General features: G+C 38.6%; 1 protein-coding gene across 1 annotated transcript in view; it reads left to right on the top strand.

Annotated features, from left to right (window-relative positions):
- LOC124160245 (RANBP2-like and GRIP domain-containing protein 5/6) overlaps window positions 1–15,736 on the top strand; it is a 101,326-nt gene that overhangs the window by 28,048 nt on the left and 57,542 nt on the right. Inside the window, exons 10-16 of the mRNA XM_046536059.1 lie at window positions 174–490; window positions 810–970; window positions 4,355–4,505; window positions 5,548–5,689; window positions 6,965–7,066; window positions 7,498–7,706; window positions 14,048–14,230. Coding sequence (XP_046392015.1) covers window positions 174–490; window positions 810–970; window positions 4,355–4,505; window positions 5,548–5,689; window positions 6,965–7,066; window positions 7,498–7,706; window positions 14,048–14,230 — 1,265 coding nt within the window. The remainder of the gene's footprint in view (window positions 1–173; window positions 491–809; window positions 971–4,354; window positions 4,506–5,547; window positions 5,690–6,964; window positions 7,067–7,497; window positions 7,707–14,047; window positions 14,231–15,736) is intronic.

Below are 15,736 nucleotides of genomic sequence, written 5' to 3'. Positions count from 1 at the left end.
AAAATTCACCTAAACAGTTGTGTAATTCTGATGTATTACGCAACTGTGTATGTGAATTTTTATTTTGTCTATTATTTACTATTTAAATATTATGTGATCTATTATTTTAACTTACCAACGCTCGAGAGAGAACATAACTAAGCTACATATTTGTGCTCATTTGCTTTGTTTAGTTTATTGTGCTGCTGCTTTGAAAGAAGAGTGGGTGAACAAACTCAAATTGCCTGCTGGCCAAGAACTCCCTTCCTGCTTACCGGTGGCCCTCACCGAGCCTCTATGCTCGCCTGATCAGGCTCAGTGGTGGCTGACTGCTCATCAGCTGCTGACAGGGCACCCTCTCTCCAAGGGAGACAACAAGAGTCATTCCCAGGGAGATGTTGGTGGACCTTGGGTTGTGCTGCAGAAAGGGTTACAGATCATTCGTGCCCAAGGAAATCATGGTTTAGGCCCAGAGCTGGCTGTCAAATTGGCCAGGGCTTTTTCAAAGAGGGTGAGTGATCTTAACTATATTTTTGGACCATGTGCAGTGTATTTATCTCTCTGGAAAGTTGGAAAAACTGAAGTATGAGGGAATTGGATTTTCATTGGAACCATCGGGGAAATGTCAAATTTACTCTGGAATTGTATGTGATGTAGGTTCTATGGTCAAAACAATGAATCTTTATTGGCAAGTTGCTGAGATAAATTGCCCAACTATGTTATTTATGGGATACTTCATGTGTACGGAATGTTTCTTTATGATTGGTTTCAAAATTTTTAAATGTGACCATGCAATCTGCTAACGTCTGTGGTTCGTCTATTTTTCCCAGAGCAAGATGCTGTCTTCCTCTCCTGTTGCGTCATCAAATGAAGTTCATGCACTGGAAGAGAGGGCCAACATATATTGGGCTGCAGCGTTACCACTCCTTGAGAGACTCTCTCGCAACCAAACAATACAATACCCACAAAGCAGGATGTTTGATTACCAGGGGTAAGAATCTGTTGACACTTATGTCTTGGTAAATCTCTAAGTCGGGGATAATATCATGTCAGTTTTAACTGGGGATGGTTGGATCAGGTACCTCGGATCTAAAAATCCATAAATATTGCCCCTCACCGCATACTTCAGATCCAAATTGCTGACGGTATTGGATCTGGATCCAAAATTTTAAGTATATGCTTCAGTGAATGTAGCATCCCATATGAGGGAGTGGAAAGAGTTCCTCTCTCCGCATGTGCCGTTGCACTGTGATGCTTGTCCTACTCATGAACCATTTTGTTTAAAAGCTCTCGAAGGAGTCATGCAACAGAATTTCAGCTGTGGAAAATTTTATGGCAAAATACGTCATGCACATGGTGAGAGTCTTTCCAAGCGATTGAACAGCCATCCCGAGAATATTAACACCATAGGGTTATAGCCACGTCAAAAATAAATGAGTCGCAGATTAAAAATAACACCCTCGGCCCTCCATCAACCCATGCCTCTGATATTTTTTTTCCTTTCGGAAACCACACAGTCCATTCTCTCGATCATTATCTTTGTAAGAAAATATCAAGCTACAAGCTAGCGAGAACAATGAGAATGTGTTTCTACCCCATCTCACCCACTGACCTTTTTCATCCTACCTGCTTCAATTCTCCGTTTCTGGAGAACAAATGCTTGGTGAGTGACTTACTGGACACGAAGATGTCTCAATAGTTTTCAGCATTTGGGTGACATGCACGAGATTCAAAAAAGAATGAGATCAAATGAGTCGCATTTCTAGCATATTTAGGTTTTTTAAGCTCTAATTGATTGAAACAAAGTTTTTTAGTTATAGCAAGACTATACCAATATTCAACATTGTCCAAACAGCACAATTTAAAGAAAGAAGCGTGGCATCAGCTCCGTCAAACAAGAAGAAAAGGGCCTTGATGTGCCTACTGTATACATCACATAGCTCGCTGGGCTTCGCTTTGAAGGCAACAACGTCACAAAATAGCAAGATCTGACATGTTTGTCCTTGACTCCCTTATTCTTAGCCTTGCTGCTCGAAAGACAGAGGGAGCACGCTCCTTAACTCCACCTATCCTTAACATGCTTCTGACACCCACCCCTTCCTATTGCTGAGTTGTCATCTCATTCTTTTCCCACAACTTGTCGCACATGACGTTAATGTTGTTCTAAACATTGTTAATTGTGTTGCAGATTGCACAATTGCAATTAAATTTTAAGATGTATTGATGAAAATGTCTTTCACTGTGTAGAAACATTTTTATTGGAATAAGGAAAACCATGTGTATGCACTAGTGCATAACTATTGCGAGGAAGTGAAAAATCTACCTAACCACAAACGAAGGATTCGCAGGTGAAACACAAGTATGCGATGAGGAAGGGACAAAATTCGGTGGAAACGTGTGCGAGGAAACTTGAATTCAGTCAATGGTTTATTCGAAGATTGAAACCTATTTTCATTTCCAAACGTTAGGGTAACAGTTTAGATCCTGAGTGTGAAAAGATCTTAGTGTTTTTAACTAATAACTTGAAAGCTTATGAAAATGATTTTTTTATCAGTAAAATATTAAAATATGTACAAAAATCTAAATAGCATTCCTTTGATCCCATTTACCCAGAAGAAACTCGAATAATTACTTCATTTTATTGCTGGCAATTAAAAATGCATTTGGATGCAAAATATCCTGAGATCTGACAGCTGAAATCTAGTATCCAATCCGGATCCAGGTTCAAAAAAATCATGGATCTGTCCATCCCTAGTTTTAGCACTCACTTCTGTCTGCCTCCTTGTGTTATCGTATGGGCGTAGAATCATTGTAGAGTAATTTTTAAGTGGTAAAAGGACTTATTGCACCCAATTCACAATTTTCTTACACACCTTCCCTCATTCCTTCGGGGAGACTTCCTTTGCCCATTTCTCTCGTCAATGACTCCCCTTACCCCTAACCAAAAGATCGTGTGTGTGTGTTTTCTCATAAAACATCACAAATCAAAGCACATAAAAATGGCCCAGTGGTCTGCCGCTCTTCAAATAGCCCAACTGGTCAGGCACAAACTCAGAAGAAGTAAAAAACTTCTGGTAATAAGTAATCTGATTTTTGATTTATCCCTTCTTCTCTTACCTCTTCACAAATATAAATACAGGACCATCTACCATCCCAGCCTTTCATAGAGTCAGCTCTCTTGTGACTTATCTTGGCCGCAACATTCCATATTGCGTAAAAATTAGTACAATTCTGTAGAGGAAGTGGAGAAAAGTTTCAAAAAATTACGTAGGTTTAAAGCATTTTTATTTATAAATAAGAAGCATAGCTGTTTTTTAAGTTATTTTAATTCAAAATTATTCTATTGAAAACAGTTATCCTTAGTCATCTGTCTCATCCTTTTCATTTCTTTGCTTGCTGCTCGCTCAACTTGCTGCAGAATCTTCTAATTCTGTACTCTGTTTTCTGATGTTAAAATCTTCACTCCAAAACATCTATTGCATCCTCCATGCATTAACATGCATTGCATTCTTTCCAACCTGGCTGCACAACACAGTTTTTGGGATCTTCTCTCTCTTCAATGCTCTCATCCTGCGTCTGAGCCAAAATTTGGGATCCTCATCGTTAGCAAGTACAGAGATATCCTTTTCAATACTGGCATAATCTGGGAAAGATACCCCTTCATTGTTTAATAATTGAGAGGGAATTCACCCCATTCACCTCACATGGCTTTCAGGATGTTCCTCTTCAGTGGCTTGATGTCTTCAGTGTTTCCTAATCAAGTTAGAAGATAGTCAACTAGTTGCCTTTTATATGCCCTCTTGATGAGAAAAGTAACGCCCTGATCAAGTGGTTGCACTTTACTCGTGCAATTAGGGAGAAAATGAAGGACTTCACGTTCTTCAGTTTCAAATCCAATGTTTTCTGAGCAGTGCAGCCATTGAGGAAAAGAAGAATTCTTCTATATTTAACTCACATGATTGCATCAAGTGCTGTGAGCCACTCATTAAATAAAATTCCCATCCAGTTTTGCTATTCCTATTATGGCATGGCAATTTTTTGACGTTCTTGAAGCTTCTTGGACTCGCAAATGTATAATTCCCAAAAGGTTTCAACTTCTGGGTATTAGATATATTTTGATTGGGTGGAGAGGTTACTCCAGACTTTCCTCTTGGATGAGGGCAAAGTAACAAATATTGGTACTCATTGGTTGAACTCCTACTAATGAAGTTCCTGATACTTCACCTGCGTTAGTCTTAGGTTAACAATACACCAACCTTTCCCAAAATAAAATCAGACACTGTGGACTTACATAAAGCTGTTTTAATTCATTTTGGAAGTGTTTTCGTTTGAGAGTCCTCTAATTTCTAATTTTTGTCGTTTTTATTATGTCTAGCCGGCCTTTGTCCAATAGTGATGTGAGTAGTTTGCTTGAAGAGGCCCATCTTGCAATGGCATTGAAGATGATGGCAGATGGTCAAGATGAAGCAGCAATAAGTGCTTTTCAGCAGTTAAAGGCTCCTGAGGCATCATTCAATCAAGCTTTGGTGAGATTTTTTCTGCATTTTATTTTTTTATCATGTTAGTCATAATTTCTGTACAGCTTACTGGCCTAATCTATGAACATACTAGTTATTTTTTGAGATGGGAAAGTAGGATTGGAAAGAGTTTGGTTGAACTTGATAAGTCTGTCATTGGCAGATCTAATTAATGTTTAATCTGAATAAGGATGGGCTCTTTGCGCACGCCTTTTTTTCAAACTAATTTTATGATTAAATAAATTCAAAGTGAAATAGAGATACATTATGATTTAAAGATTCTGAAATTTGTGACACATGTCTAAACTACTGTGTTAACGGCTGTGAAATTTACCGTAATTGCTTTTGAAAAGTTTCATGATGCGATTCCGGGTTCAGGAAAATTTTTTTCCACAGCAATTATTATGAATTTCATTGCTGTTTAAGTGGAAGGTTAGAAGTACATCACGCCATCATGTGCAACATTAGGGCAGTTGTGAGGTTCACCATTGGTATTTGCTTTGCAAGGCCCATATTTCCTTGCATTTCCATCGTAGATGGACTGGAGCAGCCTAAAATTTGCACTGTGAACCTTTTTAAATTGCCATGAGGATCAAGGAACCTGTTTAGTGTTGTGGTCAGGGGCAGATTCAGCATCAAATTTGGGGGGGGAGGCTCATGACCTGGGTCAGTAGAGTGTGGAAAACCCCCATGGAGAGAGGCATTTTTACTTCAGGGAGTGCTTCTCCATGCGATAATTGTATCTCAGATTTCTCTCACGTTTGGGACTTGTAGCCATGCATTTAAAATATACACTTATTTACAAGATTACAAAAACTATTCAGCTAATAAAAATTTTGATGAAATTTGGGGGGCAGTCATGACCTCTCTGCCCCTCCTCCCGTAAATCCGCCCCTGGTTGTGGTCTGTACAGAGGCCCGGAAATCTACAGGTTGATGGTTTAATTCCCATTCCAGGAGATTTTTCCAGTGGTAATTATTGTGGATGTTGACATTTGTTTGATAAATCATGAATTAAATTGTTTTTCTTTTCATTGGATCCATGATATTAGATCTACAAAAAAATGGCCAGTAAAGAAGTGAATGGACACCATAAAGAAGATATTACTCCGGAGATGAGGTCCCATCAAGTTGCTCTTCTCACAAAGGCCAAGGAATGTCTCCATCTAACTGAAGAACGGATGAGGTTGAATGGTAATTTTTTTTTGTTTTTGCTATTTTGCTTGTGATGATTCTTAATCCTGAATTAAACAATAATTTTTTTCACATCTATTAAGGATTAACTCTGTCAATCACTAATGATCTCTTTAAAGTAGGGTCCCTGAAAAGTGGTGCATAAACTTGAGGGAAAGCTGTGTAAAAATCATAGGGAAAGAGGTGCAAAGATCACAAATTTATGCTCAGGTTGTGAAAATCATGTTCTTAGAGTAAAATAAAATAAAATAAAATTACTTTGTTTTATTCTACACTTTATTTTAAATAGCACGACCATGGTCTCAGCATCTAATGCGACCTGATGATAGCATTAGATACCGAAACCCAGGTTGTGCTATTTAAAATAAAGTGTGGAATAAAACGAAGTAATTTTATTTTATTTTATTCTATGATGAAGCAATTCCACAAAGAAACGCCTGAGACCGTGTCTTATATTAAAATCATGTTCAGCTATTTCTCACTGAAAATTTTGAAGAATCAAATTGCAGACTTGAAATTATTTATAAAACTTATTCTATCTAATATTTATTGATAGTTAACAAAGTACCATGAGATATAACCAATATATCGGCCATTACAAAGATCAGTCAGTAGCTGCCTAGCTTGTGGGTGTTGTGACTTTTGGGTAACCTATGGTAAATTGTCTTGGCTCTGTGTATTCTAAGTTTCATGTGTAGGGAACCTGAAAAGAGGTAAAAATATTACCACCCAGCTAATTGGTATGGTGAAGTGTAGCTTACCTATGGCAAATTCCTTTGATGTTGCAAATTCAAAGTGGAATGTGTAGAAACTCTTAAATGTGGTAAAAAAAGGTCGAAGGAAGATGTAAAAAGTAATGGTATCAGCTGGTCAGGATATTCTGCTGAGGACTTCAAATTTTGACAGCTATAACTATGTTATGGAGGGATTAAATTCTTGTGTCTTCAACTATTTTTGGGAATTAGATCTTTCCCGATTTCGTCTGGATTTACTTAACCTCTTCCACTTCAATTTATTTTCTGAATATCATGCTCCTATCCGCTATTTATTTTTTCTATGGCTCTTTCTATTGTTACACTCGTCATTACGGGATTTTGCTTTGGAAGTTCATGACGAGCTAGAGTCTTAATTTCAGTGTAAAGAGTTAAATATTGTGCTGCTATGTTCGCATTATGGATTTAAAGTATAAGTACCCTGATGGAATTTCTTGGAAACCCATGCAATTTGAAAATTCATTTTATAAATTTTACTCATGGAATGATTTTTTCTTTTCAGCCATAGATAAGAGTCACCCTCTATCCCTTGGACTATCTAATGCATTGGAGGACCTGGATTCTCAAATGGATCGGCTGAATTTGTCATCTTGGAAAGAGGACGGTTAGTTGTGGTTTAACTTTTTACACTTCCAGTTTTTAGGATTTGTGAAAGACCTATTGTTCATGGCTTACTTCTGCATCTTAGAACTATTAATGCAAAGATTTCGATTAAATTTTTTTACTGTTGCTTATATTACCTTCTACGTAGTGATTGCGAATGTTGAGAAAATTTTCAGTTTTGGAAAGTGGTTGACTATGATACTGCAGATTGAAACCCACAAAGTTCTATCTTTAGTCCTTTTCAATTTTTTGCATGTATATGAGGTCAAATTTCTTAATCAATTTTTTGATTGACGTCTGTTATTATGGTTTTTGACGCAAACCATGACAACAGACAAGTATTTAATGGAAATTTATCATTCAACCTCTTAAAATTACTGTTTCCCTATGCTCATTGAGCAATTTAAATTGAATCAATATTAATTTTGACAGAGAAATCCAGTCCTGGTGTTAGTAAAGATGAATCCTTGAGAGAGTCTCGTCTTGAAAGAGAATGGCAGCAGGACAGGAACTGGTGGATGTCTGGTAGCCGAAATGGTACACCTATGGAATCTACTAGCACGCCAGTAAGAAGAGGAACACCAAGCCGTACTCAATCTAGCGTAAGCAGGAATCTTGCTCGTGACATGAAGCAGAATAATGTAAGTAATTATTTTAGTCATTAATTTAGTAAATAATACAGATTTTAATGCTCTATGAGAAAGAAATTAAAAACACATTAGAATGTGCTGTGGAGTGTTAATGGAACGTATTAAGAAAAAGAAAAATTTGCAATTTTACCATAATTTATTTTGTGAAACCAATTCATCCCAACTTAGGCTTTTGTGATGCGGCCTCATGCTAACAGAAAAGATTGCTTCTAGAGTATGGTTATGTGTCTTAAATAGTGATGCTGGGGATAGTTACTGTGGGGACAAGTAGTGGGGGGAAGTAGATAGTAAGTGGCTTTTTGGTGGCAGGAGAAGAGATAAGGTGTATGAAACCAGGTTTGGGGTTTAAGGAGGGGGGAAATAGTGAATTCATCGGACATATGGAAAACACTAAATTCTTTAAAGGTCCTCTGTTGATTAAAGACATTCTCATCTCAGACTTGGAATGGATTTACCATATATGTCTGAATATAGTCCCCCTTTTTTTCCAAAAATGCCTGTGGTAAAAGTAGAGGGGGGGACTGTATTAAAACACTTTTTTTTAACTTTTCCCGAAACTGAAGCCTCAAAATTAGGGGGGGGGGGGAACTATATTCAGAGGGGGACTGTATTCGGAGAAATATGGTAAATGTCAATACTTTAAGGTTGGATCTAAGGTTTCCACAGTGTGTCTCCATATGAGTCTTGGCTTTCGGGCGTTCCTCCGCATTGAGTTGTCCATAGGTGACGACAGTTTCTCCAGCCATCCTGCTGGTGTCTTCAGGTCAGAAGTAGCGATGCATAAATTTGGCCGTCTTATATAGGCACTTGGGGAATTGGAGGAAATGCTTTGAAATTACAAACATCTGACTCAATCCCCAGGAGCAAATGAAATTCGTTTATCTGAACTGAGGTAAAAAATTTGTCAACAAAACTAGTTATTCCGACAAAAGCAGCAAAAATATCAGTGCTTCTGACTGTGGTGCATCAAAGTGTGAAATAATAAATGATAGTATAACTTTGGAGGGAAAGTGTTCACCTTAAAAACTTCGGTACGAAGCGAGGAGAAGTAGGAGTTCAGTAAAAATATTGTGGCTGACACAGTTTCGCTATTTACCAGCATACTCGTAAACATTGCTTCCACAATACTTCATAGTTTAACATGTGAGGAAGGTGGCATAGGGCATTTCTTACAATCCTACATAAAGCCAACATAATTGAATCATACAAGAAAATGCTGCTACACCATGACATTGCTACAATTTCAGCGTTCTTGCCGATAAATATGCGACCTCGTGACACCACTTTTCAATCAACAGTTTGGAAGCATTGGCAGGGTTCCCACTCAACCGTGAAAACCTTAAAACCGTGAATTAGCCGTGAATTTCCTCTACCGTGAAAAAACCGGGAAATAGCCGTGAATTTCGTCTTAAAACCTTAAAAATATCTCAATCTTGATAATAATACCTTCCCAGAAATTTTCATCTTCGTTCGTAGCTAGCGCACTTCTATTCATTGTGGCGAGCATCGTCGCATGCGGTCGCATGGGTCAGAAAAGCGTGGGAACGAATGTTGCCTGAAGAAAAAAACATCTTTCCCCAGCGCAGGCCTTTTCTCTCCCCCTCCTGAAATATGACACCACTTCTCATCAGCTTGTTTACTTTCCTCAAATGGCTTGGTTTCCCCTCCCTCGGTCACTGCTTAGTCCCCCTTCCACCCAATTAGCCTTCCCACTGGCTGCAGCGACCACTTTCGAAGCTAAATCTAGATGGCCATTGTGTCGAAAAATTTGAACGTTTATTCAACACCCTCAATCCTATTACTGGAAGACCGCTAGCCTTGACAACCTGCCATGCGCTGTGGACACTACGCTCCCTGCGTTTGAACCGGGTGACAGCGAGCTTTCGGCGTGACGTTACTAATTCTCGCGCATTGCGGCCCTGAAAACGAGAGAAGATTTCCGCTTATGGCAACACAGCATTACACGATTGTCGCATGCGTCGACCTGGAACTTGCCAGTTTTACGTCGCAACCGGAAAGTTTGTGTGGAGTTATTTACTGTCGGTGGTGATCCAGTTCCTCCGCTTTGTGCTATCTAAGGTAATGCTGTTTGTTTGTGTCGTTAAAGCCTCAATGCCGTCGCGATATAAACTGCTACATAGTCTCACGAATACAAGGATCAAGAACTTTGCTATTACCTTGATCCTTGTATTCGTGATATTATGGATTTCCACCAAGTTACGCCCTCTACGATTAATTATGCTACATAGTCGTTCCATTTTTCCCAGAGCAACGGTAAGAAGGGAACATGATTTGCCTCTGATTAGAGAGATCGATTCAGTTTTGGTTTCAGAGTATTACAATAGCAGAGAAAAGAAGTCATTACACTGCCGCTTTCAAAAGAAAGTTATACGGTGGAACCTCGATCTATCGTTCCCGCATTGATCGTTCGCCGTTTCTGGTCCCAAATAAAGTTCCTTATAGACAATTTAATTTTTTCCCGCATCTATCGTTCCCCGAAGTATCGTTTCTCGCATTGATCGTTTGAAGATCGCGGTTCCGACGCAGAATTTTCCCGCATCCATCGTTTGACGAAAATGAGACGAAATAAATACAATGTGTCATTTATGGCTAATAACGACAAGCACGTAGTTGGAATCCTCTCCAAGAGATGGAACTACCATTGGGAGAAGCTCAGTGCCGTGGGAAAGTAACATTAGCGCATTTCCCAAGAACCTTTATCCCCCTCCATTCACCATTCGCCTCCCCCCTTCTGACGCTTTCCTCTTCTTCAAAATAAAAACAGGTCCCAGCTCGCGCAGGGATCTTATTACGAAGACCTTAGCTTCGAAAAAAATATCGAGTTACACAAGAACAATAGAAACGTGTTTCGCGCTCCCCCCTCTTCTCACCAACTGACCTTTTTCAGCCTAACTGCTTCGAAGTTCCCAGTTTATGGAGGTCAACTGCTGCATGAATCACCTATTAGCCCAAAAGGTATCTAACAATGATATTCAGTAATTGCAATTATGCTTTTATTAGATTGAAATGTTAGTAATTTGCACGTTAAAAAAAACGAGATCACACATGACGTATTTTAAGCAAGGAAATAGATGGAAAAATACGATGGTGATTTTTGGCGAAACGCGATATCCTCGTAGCTGAGCTTACGGCAGTTAATTCGGCATTTTGTTCCGAAAACATGATATCAGGTTGTTATCAGTTATCAATTTACGAGCTATACTATAAGTCTCTCTTGTCAGAGTTACTGACGAAGGGATATCTTCTCAGGATTTTTGTTTCTCCCTACTAACAATCCGAATTCATCTGATCATCTGGCGCTACGCTAATTAGAAAAGAATGGGCATCTTTAGGGTAAAAAATTTCATGGCGCTGTCCTATGGTCACGCTTCGCCCTCTGCAGTGTGCTCTGCGTACCCCCGTACGCGATAGCATCAGTTCCGAACTTAACCTCGTACGAGTGGTTCCCTACTTTCCGGGGTGGCTGGACTTCGAACCACCGAGTGTTTTCCATGTGGGTTTAATAAAGTCATTTTCACTAGTTTAATTTTAGTCGTCTTCCGACCATGGTCCCTCCGAAGAAACTATTGAGAACTTTAAGAGATGGACTGAAAATAATTGAACATGAAGAAAAGAATCCGGGCTAGATGCGCGTGAATATTGCAGAGCGCCTTGGGTTGTCCGCTAGCACATGACGGTAGGGGTGGGGGTAGAGTGAGCTACCTGGAGAAAACAAGTAGAGATATGAAGGCGAAGATCCAGGTGGGCGTGCCGCTGACGATTAACGCAACATTGTTCACGCTTTACACACTACCTCAATTGTATTAAAAATATATTCATTAGACAGGAACAATTCAAGTAATTGACTATTTTTGGCCTTCGTGATCCATCTCACAACCAGTCACTGCACCGGCGAATGCGGTTGTTTTAGGCACAGCATGCACATTGCTCTCGTGAATACGTGTACTGGAAATGGTGTTTGATGGATAAGAATTTTTACATCTGACTGAAATCCATAATAGCAGTGTAAATGCCGAGTGGAGAGCAAACATTCAGAATTTTGAAAGAGATATGGGTCGAATCAACAATATGACGTATGTGTCTTGATAAAGTACTACTATTCCTGTTATTATCTAAAATATTGTTTTGAAACCTTTAATGAATTTCATAATTACTCGCCAAAATCCTGCGTTTCCTGGGACATAGGCAATCTAGCAAAAAAAATTAAGCATTGATCGTTTTTCCGCATTCATTTTATAATCGTATCGTTATTAATAAAGAAAAATTGTCCCCTAGTGGAGTTCCAAAAAAGGAGGGTAGTCTTAGAATCGTGTTAGTCTTAGATTCGTGCTAATACGGTGTATGAAATCGTTTTTCGATTTATTATGTTCTATTAACAATTTTCATAAAATATTTTCCGCTGAATAAGAAAGAATCACTTTATTATATTCTATAAACAATTTAAATAAAATATTTTCCGTTAAATAAGAAATATTGGGGTGGGGGAAATTCGGTTACTGTGCAGTAATAACAACGTGCGCAAAAAACAATCTCTCATTGTCAGCGAGGAATTAAAAAAGGACCTCGAGTGTCCGGACGGAAGAAGGTCCGAAGGGTATTCGGCATCCGGGCAAGAGCGCGGTTGGGCTGGTCCTTCAGTCGGCCCTGAATTTTGGAAACGATAGATCACGTCATAACAGATATCACTTTTCATTGCGGCGTTAACATTCACGGCGTTTTTCGCGTACGTTAATTTTCTGTTGATATACGGCCAGTGATTTTCTTATTGTTGGCTTATTAACGGACCGTGAATTTAGCAAAATTGAGACCGTGAAAACCTTAAAAAAAAACCGTGAAAACGTGAAAAATAACCGTGAAAACCTGGAAAAAGCCGTGAATTTCATTGTTCAGGTAGAGTGGGAACCCTGATTGGGAAGGAAGAGAATTAAGTCACTCAATGGTGGAGGAAATATTTTTCATTTTAAAGTTTCATTTTAGAGACAACGTTACATTTCGGAGGGGGGAAAGTTTTATATTAGTGCATGCAGCGCCGTTTTAGGCAAGTTGACGAACTACATCAAATTCACGGATTAGAGTGCTAAAAAGATATCGTTTGACGTGGGGAACAGAAAATGATCTTATCCGAAAATCCCATATCCACCACGAAACCCCTAAAAAAATGTAAAATGGCAGGAAAAAATATCGACTCTTTGGGGTACCTTCCGTTATGCATTGAGCTACTGTTCCCTAACCGTTCCACTCATCGGAAAGATCATCACGAATTCGAAGACTGCAAGGATGCGGGCTTCCCCTGGCGTCAATTTTGTTTCTTTATGCCGAACGACAGCTCTGCAGTGACGTATTAAAGTTGATAAAGGATTGAAATTTCCTTAAAATAATATTAAATAAAAGGCATACTCTTGTACCCCTGGCCTAATGCATCAATACACCAACATTCAAAAAATTATTTTCACCGCTTCTCATTCTATGCTCGTCCAGGATTAACCCGCAAGATAGAATTCCCTTTTTCAAGTGATGAGGCATCTTCTGCAACAGAAGCAAGCCATAACATTAGCTGCCTCTAACCTGAGTTTAATGTAGACATAACTCCACCACAGTGCGATGCTATCAAGCATTTGATTGATGTTCTGGATTTTTCAAAGGGAGAATATTTCTTGCTAGTGGAAGTGCAGTCATAGTTTCTTAAGTTGTCCTTTGTGAATAGCATTATTAATTTCCTAAAAACTAAGAAGTTTTCGTGTAGTCTTTTACAAGGTTTCATCAATGATTTGCTCTTTTCCAGTAAAAGTTGGTATGAATTTCTGGAAAAAGAACTATTATTCAGTTTTGCCACAATTCTTGATGTACGATCCAAAATGAGTGATTTCCAAGATTCAAATAAAGTATTGGTACATCTGAAACTGCAGTGAAGTGGAGCGCATTATAACTGGCATTTACTGTAATTCCTAACCATGGGGGATTTGTTGTGCTTATCCTGTCAAGATCCCTGTACCTCAATTCATTGCCATTTTCCAAACCTGTTCCGTTAGAGTGTGGAATTTCCAGGCCGCCTAAAGATAAAGCCTGACTTCTGGAGAATAATCTGTCAGGGTCATATCCTTCAGATTCCAAAATATGCCAATGGGCTTCCTTATGGTGCAGATAATCCTTGGCTTTCTGGAAGGGAAGGATGGTAGAGTTCTCTGGATGGGATGAAAGTGCCCTGCAAGTTACTCTAGGTTTTTGTGAAAATGATGCATGTTAAAAGTTCTGGAAAAAATCTATATGCTAACTGAAATTAACATTTCCCTTGGTCATCATATCTTTTTCAGGAAAACAATCAAGGCCCTTTCCAGTTGGATGAAGAGCTTAGAATGACCCTTGATAATTTGCCAAAAATCATTGAAGAATCCATCGTGGCAAAATTGTCTGTAACAGAGGGAAATATAAAGGCTTGTTTGGAAGATGTGCAGAAGGCAATGCTTGACATGAAGGCTCAAATGGAAGACTTAAAGGTACTGTTTTTTAATTTCCATAAGTAGTTAGTTTTTATTTGATGGTTGTGCTTCTAATGATTCTTGCTTCTGAGGTCCTATGGATCTCTAGAGAGCATTCATTCTATATGTTTATGACTTGACTTTTGTTAGCCTGTTTGAAGTATAGCACCTTTCTCTTTAATCCTTGTTGTAATTTTTGTTCAAGTTTTTCGTGCATAAAATTTCCTTTGGAATTTATCGTAATTCTTATTTATTTTTTAGTAGCCTCGAATATGAAATGAGACAACAGCGCTTTATTATGTAGTAACAAAAAAAATAAATGGGAATCAAACCATTCATTGGGGAAGGCATCAACATCAGGTAGCATCCAAGCTTTGTAGTGATATTAAATTGTAACAGATACAGTGGAACCATATTGAAACGAGGATAGGCTTCTGCGAGACCCTACCAATTGCGAGAAATTGCAGATGCACCATCAATTGACCTTATGATTAGATGTAAATAAATATGTTTTTATGAGGCCCTTTTGGTGTTGACACTCATCATAGCGAGAGTTTTCATCGCTGGAAAATGTACACCAAGAGTCCCTAATTTCTGTAATTGCTGGTGATCTGTTAGAAATGAAGTTAACATAGAGTGCTCAATCTCATATTCATGTGGTAAATTGTCATTTGTTGAATAAGTAGTTCATTTTGGTGATAATACTGTGGCATTAATATATGCGAATGCTGACTCTTTTGTTCTTTTGGCGGTAGATAGCAGTTGACAGCGCACCCGCACACCTCCGAGTTATGTGAGAGCTTTTGAAAGATAGACACCATAACAAAAAAATGGAGCATGTAGTCTTAGCGAGAAAATGAAAATAATAGAGCAATACAAGAGTGCTGTATTTTCAAATAGTGAAGTGACCAGGAGAAATAGTTTATCTTCGTCTTCGCTCTTCACTGTAAAAAAAATAGGTCTGCAATGGTGCAGGAGGGCAAACCATTACAGCAAAAGTGCATGAGGAATGCAGATCAAGAAGAGTAGGAAGAATCCTTGTTCAGGTGGTTTTGCCAACTTTGATAAGCAGGAACTCCTGAGAATGGGCCTATGCTTAAGGCTAAAGCAGAGTATTTCTGTGGTAGATTCAGAATCAAGAATGTCAAGTGCTCGGAAGGTTGGTTATGCTGATTCAAAGCTCAAAAGGGTATATCCCTTCTTAATTAGTGTTGAAGGCTGCAGTGCAAAGCTGTGAAAGGAAGGACTACGATCCTAACAAAATATCTTAAGAATTGTATTGTTGAAATTACAGACATTTAAAAGTAATTTCTCTCTCTATATAAGTTGGATATAAGGAAGCACGAAGGATAAAATATATAAAATAGGTGAATTCAGCCAAAATCCATGTTTATTATTGCTTAAATTATCCTGGTCAATATTATCCTAAATTTTGGGCAATGGGTGAGCCACTGAAAGCATGGATCTCAATCAGCATCAGTTATTTTGACGTTAAAATAACACTGATTTCTGGGCAAAATAACA

Source organism: Ischnura elegans, chromosome 6, assembly GCF_921293095.1.
Source record: "Ischnura elegans chromosome 6, ioIscEleg1.1, whole genome shotgun sequence".
In the NCBI taxonomy this organism is placed as follows: Eukaryota; Metazoa; Arthropoda; class Insecta; order Odonata; family Coenagrionidae; genus Ischnura; species Ischnura elegans.
This window is presented reverse-complemented; position numbering and strand designations above follow the sequence as displayed.